The sequence below is a fragment of the Pipistrellus kuhlii genome, unplaced genomic scaffold (assembly GCF_014108245.1).
Source record: "Pipistrellus kuhlii isolate mPipKuh1 unplaced genomic scaffold, mPipKuh1.p scaffold_m20_p_9, whole genome shotgun sequence".
NCBI classification, from domain to species: Eukaryota; Metazoa; Chordata; class Mammalia; order Chiroptera; family Vespertilionidae; genus Pipistrellus; species Pipistrellus kuhlii.
This window is the reverse complement of record NW_023425595.1, coordinates 9,911,967-9,929,345: the sequence shown is the minus strand read 5'-3', so window position 1 is coordinate 9,929,345 and position 17,379 is coordinate 9,911,967. Positions and strand designations below refer to the sequence as shown.

At 56.5% G+C, this 17,379-nt stretch overlaps 1 protein-coding gene across 2 annotated transcripts; it reads left to right on the top strand.

Annotated features, from left to right (window-relative positions):
- Positions 1–970: 970 nt before the first annotated feature.
- SPI1 (Spi-1 proto-oncogene) lies at positions 971–16,973 on the top strand. Of its 2 annotated transcripts, none has more exons than XM_036427069.2 (5): positions 971–1,210; positions 4,257–4,356; positions 14,754–14,941; positions 15,890–16,052; positions 16,429–16,973. In XM_036427069.2, the coding sequence occupies exons 1-5, from the start codon at positions 1,166–1,168 to the stop codon at positions 16,746–16,748; spliced, it is 816 nt and encodes a 271-aa protein (XP_036282962.1). In that variant the 5' UTR covers positions 971–1,165; the 3' UTR covers positions 16,749–16,973. The 2 variants fall into 2 exon arrangements, with proteins under 2 accessions (XP_036282962.1, XP_036282963.1); XM_036427070.2 differs by having other exon boundaries at positions 973–1,210; positions 4,260–4,356.
- Positions 16,974–17,379: the final 406 nt, after the last annotated feature.

Genomic DNA, 17,379 nt, shown 5'->3' with positions numbered 1-17,379 from the left:
AGATGGATGGACAGACAAGAAATGTTAGTAAACTAGAAAGACTGAATTCGATATTCAGGCATTGGCAAGGGGCGAGGAAAGAGAAGTCTGGGCTGGGAATAGAGCCCCCAGGGATACGGAAGAAGCGGCGATATTCAGGAAGCTGGGAGGGGTGGTGTGAGAGCCCAGGCCCTCCTTTGGTGAAGGGAGGGCCGCCGGGAAGGGTCTGGGATGGGGGAAGTGGAGAGCACATTGTGCTGAGGACCCTGTCCCGGAGCTCAGCGCCAGGCTGGGTGGCCAGGGCATGGGGGCTCCAGGCCGAGGAAGAGCCAGGCCTGGCATCTGCTGGATCAGCCCTAGCCAGCCAGGCTGGCCCCAGAAAGTGGAGGCCCCAAGGGGCCACCCCTACTAGCCCTGACCCCACGGAAGTGACTGTTGGCCACCTGGGGGTGGAGGGATCTCAAGAGAAGGAAGCATTTGTGGGGTTAGCCAGTGTGTTCGGCAAACTCATTAGTCAACAGAGCCAAATACCAACAATACAACGACTGACATTTCTTTTGAGAGCCACATTTTTAAAACTTCAGCTATATAGGTAGGTACATTGTTATTAACTGAATTCGGGTACTCCTAATTTTGTAGAAGAGCCACACTCAAGGGGCCAAAGAGCAGCAGTTTGCCGACCGGGAGTTAGGGGTTGGAGCCTCAGCACAGGCCCAGGGCAGCAAAGGCCGTCCCTTGGTAGAGCTAGCCTTCCTCCCTCCCACTCTTCCTCTCCCCCCCCCCCCCCCCCCGCGCCCTGCCCCAAGCCCCCCAGGCCGCCCCTCGCAGTCCCAGCTTCCTCCGGGCAGGGGGCCTGGCCCCCACAGCCTGCCAGGCCAGCCCCTGCAGCACCACCTGCCCCAGCGGCCAGAGACTTCCTGTAGCGCAAGAGATTTATGCAAACGGGCTGGGGTGGTGATGTCACCCCAAGGGGACTATCTTCCAGTGGCAGGCCCTTCGATAAAATCAGGAACTTGCGCTGGCCCTGCAATGTCAAGGGAGGGGGCTCACGCAGGGCGCCTGTAGCTCAGGGGCAGGCCCAAGCCCTGCGCCCGGAGTCCGTCCAGCCCCCCGACGGGGCTTCCCATCCCGAGGGGCTCCGCACTGGCCCCCACCGAGGCAGGGGACCGGACCGGAGCTCGGCTGGATGTTACAGGCGTGCAAAATGGAAGGGTTTCCCCTCGTCCCCCCTGTGAGTACCGGGACCCCTTTCCCAGCCCAACCCGTGGCCCCCGGCGCCCGCCCGCTCGCCCGCCCGCAGGCTGCCCTCCCGGCTTGCTATCAGTGGGAAGTTGGTGTTTCCTCCCTGGAGCTCTGGCCTGGGAACCAGCGGGGGGCCACTGGGTCCTCAGAGCATGCCCTGGCGGCTGAGGCCGGGCCCTGTGGGGCTGTGCTCGGTGGGGCCTGAACAGTTATTTATAGACGGGCTGGGTGGCAGGCCTAAGCTCCAGGGCAGGGTGCTGGGCCGGGGGTGGGGAGGGTGGCGGTGGCGGCAGAGAGGTGGTGGGGAAGGAGATGGGGAGACTGGCCTGGGGGAGGCGGTCCCTAGGAGAGTAAAGCCTGGAGCAGGAGGCGGGGGGCCAGGGGTCTCCCCATGGCCTGGGCGCTCCTGGGGACCAGGCTGCTGTTGGCCAAAGGGTCTGGGCCCAGGCACAGAGGTCATGGCTGTTGGCAGAAGGGTCTGGCCCCAGGGCCCCAAGGTCCACAGGAGGCCGGGCAGAGGCAGGGGCCAGGGGTGGGGCAGCGGCTGGGGCTGCAGTTAGGGCTGGGGCCAGGCCGGGCTGGAGAGATCCTGGGCTGAGATTGGGGCTGGGCAGGACCTGGTTGAGTGTGGGATTGGAGCTAGGGCAGGGGCTGAGGCTGGGGCGGACGAACGGAGACGAGGTGAGAAAACAGGCCAGGGGACCCCGGGAAGTTCCGGGCAGCAGGCCGGGGCACCCCAGTGCTCCTGCTCTGGGTGACAGTGGCGGCCTCAGGCGGGTGTCAGGCGGGGGCTCCTAGGAAGGGGTCCCTTTCCTTTTTCTCACTCCATCTCAGCGCAGCGAGAGAGGGGAGCCCCGGGGAAGGGCTTGGCAGGGCCTGCCCCCCTGACTCAGCTTTCCCGGCCCCGAGGCAGCTCCCTTCCCTCGCCTACCCCAGCCGCCCACCCCAGGGGCACCACAGCCCTGACACCCCGTTGCCCGGCTGTCGGGCCTGAAGACCCAGTGTTGGGCTCCCAGCTCCTCACTCGGCCTGGCCTGGCAGCACCAGCCGTCTAGCCCCCCGTCCTGGCCCTGTCCCATCCTCCCCCCTGGGACCAAGGGAGTTGGGGGGAGGCAGGGAAGGATGGAGGTGGTCCCTGGAAGAGTCAGCTCTGTCCCAAGAAGGTGATAGGCTCAGGGGCTTGGCCACCCTGTCTCTGACCCTTGAACTCCAATCCCTAAACTCCAGACAGAGGGGCTGGAGGCACATCTCGAACTCTCACACCTAACCTCCCGCCCTCTCCCCATCCTGGGCTACTGAGTGCCCCTGGGAGGGGAAGCGGGCCCCCAAGGCAGCCCTGAGGCCAGAGTAACTGTTGTGCAATCCTGGGCACACGCTGCAGGGTGGGGAGAGGCCTGGTGACTGCTGGGAAGGCTGGGTGTGCATGTCCCTGTGCCTGCGCCAGTGAGGGGGGGGATGGCGGAGGAGGAGTGAGAGGGAGGGGCGGGGGGGGGGAGAGAAGGAGGGGAAGGAGGATCCCAGGGAGGGTGTCGGGGAGCATGGATGAAGGGCAGTGAGAGGATCAGGGTTGGCCATCCCGTGGCCCCAGGGCCTGCCTGGGTGAGACTGTGAAGTCCATCAGGTGGGCGGCTGCTGGAGACCTCGGTGGCCCTGAGCAGGCTGCCGGGGCCTGGGCTCGGCAGTGAGAGGACGGGGTTGGCCGGCTGTGGGGGCTGGAGGAGGACCAGCGTGTGTGGTGAGGACGAGTGTGCAAGCGGAATGTGAGTGATCGTGGGAGGACGTAGGTACGGAGATGAGTTTAAGGTGCTTGAAGGCAAGCGTGTGGCTGTGTGTGTGAATCCGGTGACTGTGTAGTCCTCCAGGGTGAGTGTAAGTGTGTATGCGTGTGCATGACCACAAGTGCGTGTGACTGTGAGTGACCTTCAGAGTGAGTGTGAGGGCGAGGGCGAGGGGACCTGTGTGTGAGTGTCATAGGGACTACGTGTATGTTTGGGGGCTGTAGGTGCACCAGTGTGAACGGGAGAGGGCGGGTCTGTGAAACTGGGGCACGTGGGTGTGATTGTGAGTGCGGGTGTGGGTGTGTGTGAGTGCAGGTGTGAGTGTGAGTGTGGGTGTGGGTGTGAGTGTGTGAGTGTGGGTGTGGGTGTGAGCGTGACTGTGAGTGTGAGTGCAGGTGTGAGTCTGAGTGCGAGTGTGGGTGTGAGTGTGAGTGCGAGTGCAAGTGTGAGTGCTGGTGTGAGTGTGAATGTGAGTGGGGGTGTGGGTGTGAGTGTGTGAGTGCAGGTGTGAGTGTGGGTGTGGGTGTGAGTGAGTGCAGGTGTGAATGTGAGTGCGAGTGTGGGTATGAGTGTGAGGGTGAGGGTGCGGGTGTGAGTGGGGGTGTGGATGTGAGTGTGTGAGTGCAGGTGTGAATGTGAGTGCGAGTGTGGGTATGAGTGTGAGTGAGGGTGAGGGTGCAGGTGTGGGTGTGGGTGTGACTGTGAGTGTGAGTGCAGATGTGAGTGTGAGTGCGGGTGTGGGTGTGAGTGCGGCTGTGACTGTGAGTGTGGGTGTGGGTGTGGGTGTGGGTGTGAGTGTGAGTGTGTGAGTGCCATTGTGAATGTGAGTGCGAGTGTGGGTGTGAGTGTGAGGGTGTGGGTGTGGGTGTGGGTGTGGGGGTGGGGGTGGGTGTGAGTGCGGCTGTGAGTGTGAGTGTGGGTGTGAGTGTGGGTGTGGGTGTGAGTGCGGCTGTGACTGTGAGTGTGGGTGTGGGTGTGCGGGTGTGAGTGGAGGTGTGGGTGTGAGTGTGTGGTGCTTGTGAAGAGGAGGGGCTGGGGGTGCAGGGGGGCATTCCTCTCCCATCAGCGTTTGTCCTCTTTTGACCTCTGACCTCCAGGGTCCCTGCTCCCCCTCTCTGTGGCCTCCCCCAGGCCAGGCAGAGAGAGGCCGGTGCAGCTGCTCATTCTGGGAGGACAGTGTGGACCCTGCACACCGGGGGGCTGCAAACCTGGCGGGGGTCTCCCCACCTGTCTGATCCTGACACCCTCCTTTCCCAGCAGCCATCGGAAGACCTGGTTTCCTATGACACGGAGCTGTACCAGCACCAAACGCATGAATACTACCCCTATCTCAGCAGCGATGGCGAGAGCCACAGTGGTGAGTACAGGCCCCGCCCCTCTTCCCCAGCCCGCCTGGGCGCCTGAGTGACTCCTGGAGTCTGGAGAGAGGAAAAAGGAGAAATGGCTCCCAGGACCTCCTTGGAATTCTGAGAATTGGACCGTGCTAGTTCCTAAAACCCCCATTCCCCACCCACACCCACACCCAGCCTGCTTCTACTGAGCATCCTCGGTGCCGAGGCCCGAGGCCAGCTTCTTCCACGTTTACCTCCTCATCCAATCCTGGGGCCCTTTTACAAACGAGGAAACAGGCTCAGGAAGCTCAGTGAGCTGGACAAGGCCGTACAGCTGGCCAGGGGAACCCAGGTCTGTCTGCTCTTCCACTCTCCCCTCCCCCCAGTTTCTCCCTGGTCCTCTGTTCTTGTCACCCCCTCACCCTGAGCTGTTGGTGCAGCCCCACGCCCTGCTGTGTGTAGCTAGCAGCATTTCTTAACTCCCATTGGCAGGAGGGGCCAGATAATGCTCTGTTGTGAGGCCTCTCCTGTCCGCGGTGGGATGGTTAGTGGTGTCCCTCGCTTCTACCCATAGATACCAGTAGGACCACCAGTCAGGGCAACCAGTGTGTCCCCACACGTTGTGGGATGTTCCCTGAGGGACCGAATTACCCCAATTCAACAATTGCTGGGCTAAAGGAGGCTCCGAGGGTCCCCTGATTCAGCAGGGGCTGAAGCCCCCCTGTCCCTTGCTGGGATGGGGTGAGAATGGAGCCTGGGCTAGGATGTCCTTCTGTCAGGATGGACCTGCCCCCTCCTCCCCAAGGCCCAGCATTGATACTGGAGCAAATTTAGGGGAGGAGAGCGAGGCGTCTTGGCTTATTGAGGGGGACACCCCTGAACCAAAGGTGACGTATCCTAGTTAACAGGTCCTCATTGGGGTTCTGAGACCCGGGCATGCCAGACACCAGGAAGTCTGTGCGCAGCCCCAGAGGGAGAGGCCCACTGGGTGTAACAGCTGAGCAAGGCCTCACACGTGAAGGCCACCTGGGGGCCAGTCACACGGGGAGCTCCGTTCTGCAGGCACATCGAAGGCAGTCCTACCCTGATGGCCACACCCAGGGGTGCCCCACGCGGCCAGTCCTTACTCAGGGCTCTCAGATCTGGTGCCAAACCCGGTGAACAGCTCACCCGAACCCACACCTGGAAACTCTTATACAGACCGTCCCTGGAAGCCACGTGTGGGGAGGAGGAGGTGGATGTGTCTCAAGGCCACTTCAGGGGACACACTGGCTTCGTTCGGAGCCCCAGGGCTGGAAAGATTTTAAAACATCCTCCTTCATCCTTTTAAACTTATTTGTAATTCTGTAAGAAATGCAGCCTCCGTGGGAAAGCCAGGCAATTTAGAGAAGTCTCCTTCATACAACTCCCCAGCCAGGATCGGGTCTGGGCTTGAGCGCCCCCTGGTGCCTCCCAGCTGCAGGACGCCTCGGGTGCAGGCTAGCTCAGGGCTGCCTGGGGCTGCTTCCAGCATTACCGACCCTTTTGCCTCTGGCCTGATCACCGTCTCAGTTTCACCGGGTTTGGGGGCATTTCCTTTGGGCCTACCGAAGCCTCAGTTTCCCCTCCTTTAATATGGAATATGGGGGTGTTGTTCATATATTCAGAAAGGAGCTAGGCCTGGGGCCGGCTGATGGAAGGAGTGCTTTAGAGAAAAAGTTCTTACCTGGCTCGGCGCCTAGCCTGATCCCTTATCTCTGGGTAGGGACCCCCGGTTAGATGCTTGTGCAACCTGTGTGGGTCACGGAGGCCCCCTGTCTTCAGAGACTCCTCCACATCCCCACTCCTCCAGGCGTCTGATCCGGCCTTCCTAACACCTGTGGGAAGTTCTCGTCTGAAGGCTCAAGAGCAGAGACACCCCGCAGCCTCCCCCAGTTCCTGCCCGCTCCTTGGTCTGGGTGTCAGGCAGTGAGGCTTAGTGGAAAGGCACCAGGGCGGCCCGAGTCCAGTCCCAGGCCCATCACTCAGCAGTAACCTTGGAAATAGTGACTGCATCCCTCTGAGCCCTGTTTCCTCATTTACAAAACTGGGAGCAGGAAAACACCGCACCGAGGTGCAGCGATTAAACAAGGTGATGCAGGTAATATATGTACTGAGTCCCAGGCCCGGTAAACTTTCAGGACATGGAGGGGTAGCTTTGCTGCGTCTCCCCCAACCCCCAACGCAGCTGGAGAGCCGGAGGCAGAGGGCCCTGGGGCAGATCAACCAACTAAACAGACAGACAGACAGACAGACAGACAACACTTATTGTCCCACCCCCCTGCCCACACACTCACCAATAGCCTCTGATTACGCACCAGGCACCAGGCACTGTTCTAGGCTCTGCAGGCTCCAAGGGCATAAGAGAGACGCGGCTGCTCCCCTCATGGCGCTGTATTCCAGCGAGGGAGACGGTGAACTGGCAGATAAGCGGACACGTAATCCTAAGTTCCATAACAAGCAGAGCAATGCCACGTGGCACGTCTATGTGGGGGGGCTACTGTAACATGGGTGGTCAGAGGGGCCCCCAGGCAGTGACTGTGGAGTGACACCTGAGTGAAGAGAAGGCAGGTGGGGGCTGGGCGTCCTGGGTAAAGGACAGGGTGGGAGTGGAGGTCAAAAGTAGACAGGGTCCGCAGGGGATAGTCTGCTCAGGGCCTGAGCGCCAGGGTGGGAGTTTGAATTTTATCCTACAAACAATAACAGCTATTGGAGGTTCTGAGCAGGAAAATGATGTGATCTGAATAACGTGTGTGTGTGTGTGTGTGTGTGTGTGTGTGAGTGTGAGTGTGTGTTTGGTGAAATTCTAAATAAATTTAACTTTTGAATTATTAAAGTAACAATTACTCATCACAAAAATCTAAAAAAAGAAAAGAAAACTCTAACAATAAAGCAAGTAAAATATTTCTCTCTTTCCAACCTTACTCCCCACGGATAGCATCCTCAGTCTATACTCACAAGACATTTTATTCTACATATATAATTCTGTATGTCTGTAAATATTTGCTATACACGTGTGGCGTCTACTCATTCAAAAATGAAATTGTGCTATCACACAGCTTTGCTATGTACCATTTTTTTTTACTTCAACTTATAGGCATTTCTTCTTGACACCCATAGCATATCAGAGATAGATAAAAAATAATCTATATGTTAGGTGGAGCTGAATCTAGCTTGAACCAGTACTATAAAAGTTGAGAAGTTGGCTTTCTAGTCATTCACAATACACACACACTCACACACTTCACACATACCAAGGTAAGTATATGGCAACTTTTTTTCTTTTTTTCTAGTTTTATTAATTAATTAGAGGTCTGGTGCATGAAATTCGTGCATGGGGGTGTGTGTGCCTCAGTCCAGCCTGCACCCTCTCCAATCTGGGACCCCTTGAGGGACGTCCGATTGTCCATTAAGGCCTGATCCTGGTGGGCAGTCGGACACCCCTCTCACAATCCAGGACTGCTGGCTCCCAACTGCTCACCTGCCTTCCTTTCTGATTGCCCCTAACTGCTTCTGCCTGCCAGCCTGATCACCTCCTAACCACTCCCTTGCCAGCCTGATTGATGCCTAACTGCTCCCTTGCCAGCCCGTTTGCCCCTAAGTGCCCTCCCCTGTGGGCTTGGTCACCCCTAACTGCTCTCCCCTGCAGGCTTGATTGAATCCCAACTGCCCTCCTTTTCAGGCCTGGTTTCTCCCAACTGCCCTCCCCTGCTGGCCATCTTGTGGTGGCCATCTTGTGTCTGAATGGGAGCAGGATCTTTGACCACATGGTGGCAGCCATCTTGTGCGTTGGAGTAATGGTCAATCTGCATATTACTCTTTTATTAGAGAGGATAGAGGCCTGGTGCATGGGTGGGGGGCCAGCTGGTTTGTCCTGAAGGGTGTCCCAGATCAGGGTGGGGTTCCCTTGGGGCGTGGGGTGGCCTGGGCGAGGGGCCTGCTGGCCCCCTGGTGACCCAAGCGGATGTATCTGGGATTTATTTATCTTCTACAATTGAAATTTTGTAGCCTTAAATGGAGGCCAAGCCAGGCCAGGGTGTGCGGAAAGCTTGGCTTCTTCCATTGCCTGGGAAACCCAAGCCTCCCTCCTGCTCTCTCTGTGGCCGCAGCTATCTTGGTTGGGTTAATTTGCATATATGCTCCTGATTGGCTGGTGGGCGTGGCTGGTGGGGGTAGCAGAGATACAGTCAATTTGCACATTACTCTTTTACTAGATAGGATTGATATACAACACTGTCTACATTAAGGCATACAGCATAATGACCTGATGCATACTTATGTATATATATTATTTATATATTTATAAACTTGACTACCACGAGTTTAATTAGCATCCATCATCTTGTGTAGTCACAAAATTTTCTTTTTCCTTGTGATGAGAACTTCTAGCAAGGTTCAAATATGCCATACTGCAGTGTTAACCGTAGTCATCTCGTTTAGTACATTGCATCCTAGGACTTACTTATCTTATACCTGGAAATGCATGCCTTTGACCACCCTACGTCAATTCCTTACCCACCAATCCACCCCCTGCCTCTGGCAGCCACAAATCTGATCTCTGTTTCTATGTGTTTTGTGTTTGTTTTTTAAAAATATATATTTTTATTAATTTCAGAGAGGAAGGAAGAGGGAGAGAGATAGAAACATCAATGACAAGAAAGAACCATTGATCAGCTGCCTCCTGTACGTCCCCTACTGGGAATTGAGCCTGCAACCCAGGCATGTGCCTCTGACTGGAACTGAACCTGGGACCCTTTAGTCCGCAGGTCGACGCTCTATCCATTGAGTCAAAGCAGGTAGGGCAAGTTTTGTGGTGTATTTTTTTTTTTTTCCTAAGATTCCACGTATAAGTGAGGTCATACAGTATTTGCCCTTCCCTGTGCGGTAACTTTTGTTAAATGCATCTGAATTTTCCATTATTACCGTGTGACTGTGACAGCTGAGCCACCTGGAGTACTTTACCTGTATGTGCTCACCCCCTCGTTTCCCAGGGGCAGTGTGGCGAGGAGAGAAGGCCCTCCTCCTGGGACTAGGCACACCCCATCCCTCCATCACTATCTGGGTGACCCTGGGCAGGACGATTCACCTCTCTGTGCCTCAACCTTCTCTTCTACCTCACGGGATTGTTGTGAAGATTGAGTGATTGTACGTAAAATGCTTAGAACAATGAGTGTTATACTGTAAGGATTTGTTCATCTTATCAGTACAGTTTCCTGAAAAGGGTGTGGGTAAGGTTTTGTGGTTATTTGTTTTACCTCGTGCTTTAATCTATGCTTTCCCTCGATGAATGGCAGTGTGGCTGTGTATAGAAATCTGGGTTAAACATCGTCTTTTTCTCCTTAGAAATGTGAAAGTGTGCCCTAGCCAGTTTGGCTCTGAGGATAGAGAGTTGGCCTGTGGATGAAATGGTCCCGGGTTTGATTCCAGCCAATGGCACAAGCCCGGGTTGTGAATGCGACCCTCACCCCCAGTAGGGGGCATGCAGGAGACAGCCAATCAATGATTCTCTCATCATTGACGTTTCTATCTCTCTCTCCCTTCGTCTCTGAAATCAATGAAAAATATATATAAATATGAAATTTGAAAGCATTTCTCTACTGTGTTCTGGTTACCAGACTTTTCTTAGGAAGCCGGAAATCTTTCCACATCTTCTTTTTTTGAATGTAATCTATTGTTTGTTTATTTTTTAATTTTATTTTGTTTAGTTGTGTTTGGAAGTTTATAGTGTCTTCTCCCAATATCTATTGGATCTACTGAGTAAGCTTTTAAAAAGATTTCTTTGGCTGCTGTGTGGAGAGTAAATGGAGAGGGAGCAGGCTCAGGCAGGAAACTGAGCTGCCAATCCTGGTTCAATGTTAAAGAACTATTGTAGTTGAGGGTCTGTTCCTCCTGCAGAGGAACTGGTTAAGGGAATAATCCAGGCAGGAGGTGACGGGGCCTCGGACAAGGGTGCTGGCTGCAGAGACAGGCAGGAGTGGATAGATTCAAGATAGATTTTTGAAGGTGGGACTCATAGAATTTGCTATTTGTTATGATTATTTTTTAATTGTGGTGAAATACACATCATAGAAAATGTATCATCGTGACCACATTGAAGTGTGCTGTTCAGCAGCACCTCACACAGGTGCATTGCTGGGTGACCGCCATCACCCATCTCGGGAGCTCTCCCATCTCGTAAGACTGGAATTCTGCCCCCATTAAACGCTAGCTCCCCATTCTCCCCTCCCCTCGGCCATGGTAACCACCAGTCTACTGTCTGTTTCTCTACATTAGGTACCACACACGAGTGAAATCATACAGTATTTCTCCTCTCCTGTCTGGCTTATTTCATTCAGCACAACGTCCTCAATGTCCATGTTGCAGCCAGTGTCAGGATTTCTTCCCTTTTCAGGGCTGAATACTATTCCGCCATCCGTATATACTGCGTTTTCTTTATCCATTCCTCTGTCGTTGGGCACCTGGGTTATTGTGAACAATGCTGCTGTGAACATGGGCGTACAAATATCTCCTCCATCCCCTGCTTCCAAGATCTTTTGGAGTCATACTCAGAAGTGGAATTTCTGGATCACGTGGTGATTGTATTTTTATCTTTTTGAGGAACCATCATACTGTTTTCCACAGTGGCTGTGTCATTCCACATTCCCACCAGCAATGCTACAAGTGTTCCAGTTTCTCCACATCCTCACCAACACTGGTCATTTTCTGTTTTGGGATAATAGCTGCCCTACTGGGTTTGCTAGGATTTGCTATTTGTGGTGGGATTGGTAAAGGAAATAGAGTTCCAAAGTATGACTCCTTCTCTCCATCCATCCATCCATCCATCCATCCATCTTCCCATATACTCTCTCCTGGTACTAACCATCAACTTGTTTATCCATGCATCGATTTAATCATCCACTCACCCACCTTTCCAATTGTCCTTCCCTCTACCTGCCAAACCTTCCATCCATCTCCAACTGACTTACCCATCCAATAACTGTATGTAAGCATCTTTCAATCTCAAGCACATTGCTGTGGGGTGAACACAACTCAGGTCCTTCCAGATTTGTCTTTGCAACAAGGGAGATGACTAAAGCCCAATAACTAAGATCCCAGGGAGAGAGTAACAAGTACCATGAGGCCTGGAACTCTCTATTCTAAGCCATCCCTGAAGAATTTGCAGGAGGCTGGCCTTCAGGAGCCCAGTGATCGGTGACGTACTGAGGATGTTTCTTAATTCCTCATCTCACTCCTCTGTCTTGTTCTTACTTCTGCTCCCTGGGGGAGCCCTGGCTTCAGGCTGGGATTTCTCTTCTGGGGAGATAAGGTCAACTAAATGACACCCAGGCTTGAGTTTTTTGTGAGTGGGGTTGTTTTAAATTTCCTTTGTGTGTGTGTGTTTGTGTGTCTTGGTTACTTACAGGTGTTAGTGAAACAAAAAACCTGAGTAAAAATAGGGATGTGTGGATAGGACTTTGGTCCCAGATTGGGTGCCAATTGAGAGGGAGGAAATGAAAGATGTAGATGAATGGGCTATTGCTGACGGGATGGATGATAGAAGGATGAATGGATGGATTCATGAATATCGAATGACTGATGGATGGACGTTTGGAGGTGGATGGATCACGGGTAGTTAATGGTTGGACAATGAGTGGATGAAGAATGGATGATGGAGGGGTGGGTGATGGTAGACCAGCAGGTGGGTAAGAGCAGTTCAGTAAAGTCTGTCCCCAGGGGCCTTACCTAGAGCGTCCATTAGCAGTCTTGCTCCTCAGAGACGGTATGATGGAGTGGTAGAGTGCAGTCCCACAGAGTCACACACGGGGGTTTGGATGAAGGTCGACTGTGACCTGCTTTGGGAAAGGCTGGCCTCAGGCTGGGACCCCCAGCGCGAGCCCATGGCCTCCGGTGGAGCTAGAACAGAGGTGGGAGCGGGAGGGAGAGAGCAGCAGGGCCCTCCCCCACACCCTGGATGTACTCAGGGTCCCCCGGTCCCCACGTGGAGTGGGTGTGAGGGCGGGGGTTGGCGGCAGGATCGATGGGGCATTCCATGAGGAATTTCACATTCCCACCAGTGGTGCACAAGTGTTCCAGTTTCTCCACATCCTCATCAACACTAGTCATTTTCTGTTTTGGGATAATAGCTGCCCTTGATGCCCGTGGTAATTGCCCCATCTTCAACTCGGGCGGCAGAAGGCAGAAGTAGGGAGGGCCGGGAGTGGGGCCAGAGGGTGGATTTGCAGTTAAAGAAGAACCCAAGTCTGCTCACTAAACCCCAAACTCATCAAAGGGCCTGTCTCTGAGGACAGAGCCAGCACAGGGGGAGTTTCTGGATCTCACCAACTCCCGGCAAGAGGCACTGGGAATGCAGAGCTGAGTGAAAGCAGTCGCTGCCACCTTGGGTTGTGCTGGGGCCCCCCTCCAGCCTCTGGGGGAGCATGACAGCGGGGCCCCTAAAACTGTTTCTCAGGGCCACTGACTAAGGAGACAGAAGCAGAGGGAAGAGGAGGAAACACATACATGTCAAAGCATTTGCCTTTTGCTGAAGGGCTAATCTGGGCTCTTTAATTAAACTAGTAACGGTATTAATAATAATAGAGGTGTGCTTGTGCCAGCTAACTAAACTAGTAACTAGTAATAATAATAGAGGTGTGTTTGCGCCAGCTTCTAGTCGAAGCACTCTGCAGGCTCACTGAATCCTCACTGAAGCCTAGGAGGTGGGTGTAATGAGGAAAAGGAGGCTGGGGGAGGTGCAGTGGCCGGCCCGTGTCACACAGTGGCAAATGGCAGAGTCAGAATTTGAACCCAGGTCTGCCTGACTCCCAGATCATGTAGTTCCCCCCTCTCTGCTATGCGGCCTCATAGAGGTGGGAGTCTGGACTGAGGAGTGATCTCACACGTGAGTGGGCCTCCCGCTTTTAGCATGGGGAAGGAGAGGCTCAGGGTCCCATGGCAAAGCCCCACAGAGCCCTCACAACGCATGTCATTCCCCGGGATGTGCGAGTGGGTCCATGCTTGTGCGAGAGAGAACAAGGAAGAGGGAGGCAGACAGGCACGCGTCACACACACACACACACACACACATGCGCAGGTGGGCCGGTGGCGGTCCCCCTGCAGGGCCTTGTGCTCGTCCCAGAGATGCTGCCCTAGCCCAGCCTCCCACACACTCTGTATTCGGCTCCCTCTTGTCGCTCGATCACCACGCCTTCTCCTGGACCCCAAAATGCACCCAGGAAGTCCTCAGACACGGGGCAGTTTTTGTTCCTGGAAAAGGTGCCCAGAGGAACTGCGGTGAAGACCTGCCCGCGTCCCCAAACAGGGCATGTGACTGTTCCCCAACCTCGAGCCCACCCCACCGCAGGCTGAAAGCACCCGTGGGGGAGTTTCCAGGAAGCCCGGGTCCTGGTCACCTCGGAGGAACAGAGCAGCTGCCCCCGGGCTCAGCGGCTCTGTACGCAAAGAATGCCAGCCTGGGACTTCGCAGTCACACCCCTGGGCCGTGGGACAGGGCTGTGCCTGTGACCGGGGGCGGCCAGGCAGCTCAGGACCCACCAGAGGTCTTACCTCCTGGCCTCCTCGGGAGCTGACAACTGTCACCCCCGTTTTAGAGGCGAGCCAGCGGAGGGCGGATAACATCAGAACCAGGAGGCAGGCTCTGGCGCAAAGCCCGTGTCCCCGTGGCCGTGTGGGGGGCAGGGTCGGAGTGTGGCTGAGAAGGCAGACGTCGCCTCAGCCCAGGGTCCTGGCTCAGCCGGGGACGGAGCTGTGACCACTGGCACGCTGTGTGTGCGGCCTCTGCCCGCCTCAGGGTCCCCATCTGTAAGGGGGGTTGTCACATAGCAAGCTGGCGGTTCGACGGCTGATGCCACTTGTAGCTCAGCCTGGCCCATTGTAATTGCCCCATAAGACCTGGCTTCTTTTTATTGATTAACATTTTCTTTATTGATTTTTTGAGAGAGAGAGAGAGAGAGAGAGAGAGAGAGAGAAACATCAATGTGAGAGAGAAACATCTATTTGTGAGAGAGAGACATCAATTGGTTGCCTCCCACACACCCCCTGACCAGGGCCTGAACCCACACCTGCGCATGTGCCCTGATCAGGAATCCAACCAGCTACCTTGGGTACACGGGACAATGTTCAACCAACCGAGCCCCACTGGCCAGGGACTGATTATTTTTAGAGAGAGAAAGGAAGGAGGAGAGAGAGAGGGGTGGGGTGGGGAATATTGATCTGTCGCTCCACTTATTTGTGAATTCATGGGTTGCTTCTTGTATGTGCCCTGGCTGGGGATTGAACCCACAACCTTGGGGTATGGGGAGGGTGCTCTAACCGGCTGAGCTAGCCAGCCGGGCAGGGCTGGGATTCTTATTTTTTGAATCATTCTGACCGTGTCCCGCCGGGCCCGCCGCCCGGCTGTGCCCCGCAGACCACTACTGGGACTTCCGCCCGCACCACGTGCACAGCGAGTTCGAGAGCTTCGCCGAGAACCACTTCACGGAGCTGCAGAGCGTGCAGCCCCCGCAGCTGCAGCAGCTGTACCGCCACATGGAGCTGGAGCAGATGCACGTGCTGGACACGCCCATGGCGCCCGCCCACGCCGGCCTCGGCCACCAGGTGCGTGCGGCCCGCAGGCCGGGCCCGGCCCGGGAGCCCCAGCTCCACAGGAAGCTGACACAGGCTCTTACCCAACCCGGCTTCCTGCCCCACGGCACCAACGGCGGCCGGAGCCCCAACGGCTCCTCCTGGCCCTCCGGCTGACCTCGTGACCCCACGCCCCCTCTCTCCTCTCTGCCCGCCACGGACGGTCCAGATAACCCCGACCCACTCCACCCCAACGGCCTCGTCAGAGCCCGCCTGGCCCGCACTGGCTGCAGCTCCCCTTCGCCTGGCATCCAAGTCCCTGAGCGCCGGCCTGCACTGACCCCTCCGGGCCCCTCCCTGTCCTCGCTGACCCCGTTCACTGACCCCCCTCAGCCCACCAACCCCAATCCCCGTCAGTGACCCCCACTGCCCTTCCATTCACTCATCGTCACTCCCTCGGGTACTCTTCACCCCCACTTCATTTTTAAAAAATATATATTTTATTGATTTTTTTTTTTTTTTTTTTTTTAAACAGAGAGGAAGGGAGAGGGATAGAGAGTTAGAAACCTCCATGAGAGAGAAACATCGATCAGCTGCCTCCTGCACACCCCCTACTGGGGATGTGCCTGCAACCAAGGTACATGCCCTTGACCGGAATCGAACCCAGAACCCCCCAGTCTGCAGGCCAATGCTCTATCCACTGAGCCAAACCGGTTAGGGCTCACCCCCACTTCTTACCCAGGCCACGGCTTGTCCCGATGGCACCTTCGTGGGGTGAGAAGAAAGGGGGTCCATCACGACCTGCAACCTGGTGTGTGGGGACCCTGCCTGCAACCTGATTGACCTCCAACGTCCCCAGCCTTCTTCCAGATCTTTCTGGCCCTCGCTGACCTCCTGCCCTCAGCACTTGTCCCACTCAGTGACCCCGGCCTTGCGGCCCGAACTCCCACTGTCCCTCCCTGACCTCAGCTCTCTTTCCAGGTCTCTTACCTGCCCCGCATGTGCCTGCAGTACCCCTCCCTGTCCCCGGCCCAGCCCAGCACGGATGAGGAGGAGGGCGAGCGGCAGAGTCCCCCCCTGGAGGTGTCCGATGGAGAGGCCGATGGCCTGGAGCCAGGGCCGGGCCTCCTGCATGGGGAAACAGGTAGGGGGGCCCAGCCCCAGGCCCCATTCTGGCCGTACCTGCGCCCCATGCCCACTCCAGTCATACCGCAGAGCTGAGTGTGTGAACGTTTGCCAATGTGTGTGTTCATGTGTACCTTGTGTGTGTGTGTGTGCCTGTGAGTATGTGTGCATGAGAGCTGAGTGTACGCAGCTGCTCTGTGCCTGAGGGTGGGCGGGTATGTGAGTGTGTGTGAGTGGGAGTGTGTGTGCCAGGCATAGGGTGGGGGAGCTGGTTCCCCTGTGGACCCCCCCGAATCCCGTCCTCCCCCACAGGGAACTCCCAGGGGCCCCTTTCTAGGAGGTGGACATGGGGTCCCGTGCTGGGGCGCTGACCGCCCGCCCCCCCCCCCCCCCAGGCAGCAAGAAGAAGATCCGCCTGTACCAGTTCCTGCTGGACCTGCTGCGCAGCGGGGACATGAAGGACAGCATCTGGTGGGTGGACAAGGACAAGGGCACCTTCCAGTTCTCGTCCAAGCACAAGGAGGCGCTGGCGCACCGCTGGGGCATCCAGAAGGGCAACCGGAAGAAGATGACCTACCAGAAGATGGCCCGCGCCCTGCGCAACTACGGCAAGACGGGCGAGGTCAAGAAGGTCAAGAAGAAGCTCACCTACCAGTTCAGCGGGGAGGTGCTGGGCCGCGGCGCCCTGGCTGAGCGGCGCCACCCGCCCCACTGAGCCGGGGGAGCTCAGTGCCCACCGGCCTCCCTGCTGGCATAGCATTAACCCCTCCCCCGCCCGGACACAGGGAGGGAGGCGCCGGGGGCCAGGGCAGGACTGCGTGGGCCAGGGGCGCCTCACCGCTCACTCCCCCCCCCCCTCCTCCAGGCCCCACCCGCACCCCTGCTTCGCCTCCCACCGGGACGCCTGCCCTGGCTCCAAGGCACCTGGGTCTGGCCCCGGAGAGGGCCGGCCCGGCTCAGTGCCACCGCCAGGTGCGCCCGGGGGAGTCGAAGCCCTCAGACCCGTGTACATGGCCCACCCTGTGAGCAGCTCGCCCTCTCGCGCCCCTGCCCCCTCAGCTTCCTCAGGAAACTCTTGCAGCACAGAGAGTCTCTCTTAAAATGGATTGTCCGCAGTCCGCCCCCCTTCCCCGGGATCTCCCCTTTTCCCGTTGATGTATCTGGCACTTACTGAGAAGGCCCAGCGCGTAGAGGCTGGGATGTGAGGACACAGGGATCGGCCGGGGTTGGAGCTGTGGACAGAGTGGTCCTCCGTTTTCATTAGGGAAATAAATCGTTACGAAGCCCTCCGCACCTGGTACCTGGTTCTTTGGAAAAGCCGCCCCACGGGGCTTCACCTCAGGCTC

Bases quoted from the DNA above. Each gene is read 5' to 3' on its own strand.
- SPI1 (XM_036427069.2), top strand. From the start codon at position 1,166: ATGTTACAGGCGTGCAAAATGGAAGGGTTTCCCCTCGTCCCCCCT. The intron at 4,357-14,753 runs GTGAGTACAGGC...TGTGCCCCGCAG, and splicing joins CGATGGCGAGAGCCACAGTG to ACCACTACTGGGACTTCCGC. The intron at 16,053-16,428 runs GTAGGGGGGCCC...CCCCCCCCCCAG, and splicing joins CCTCCTGCATGGGGAAACAG to GCAGCAAGAAGAAGATCCGC.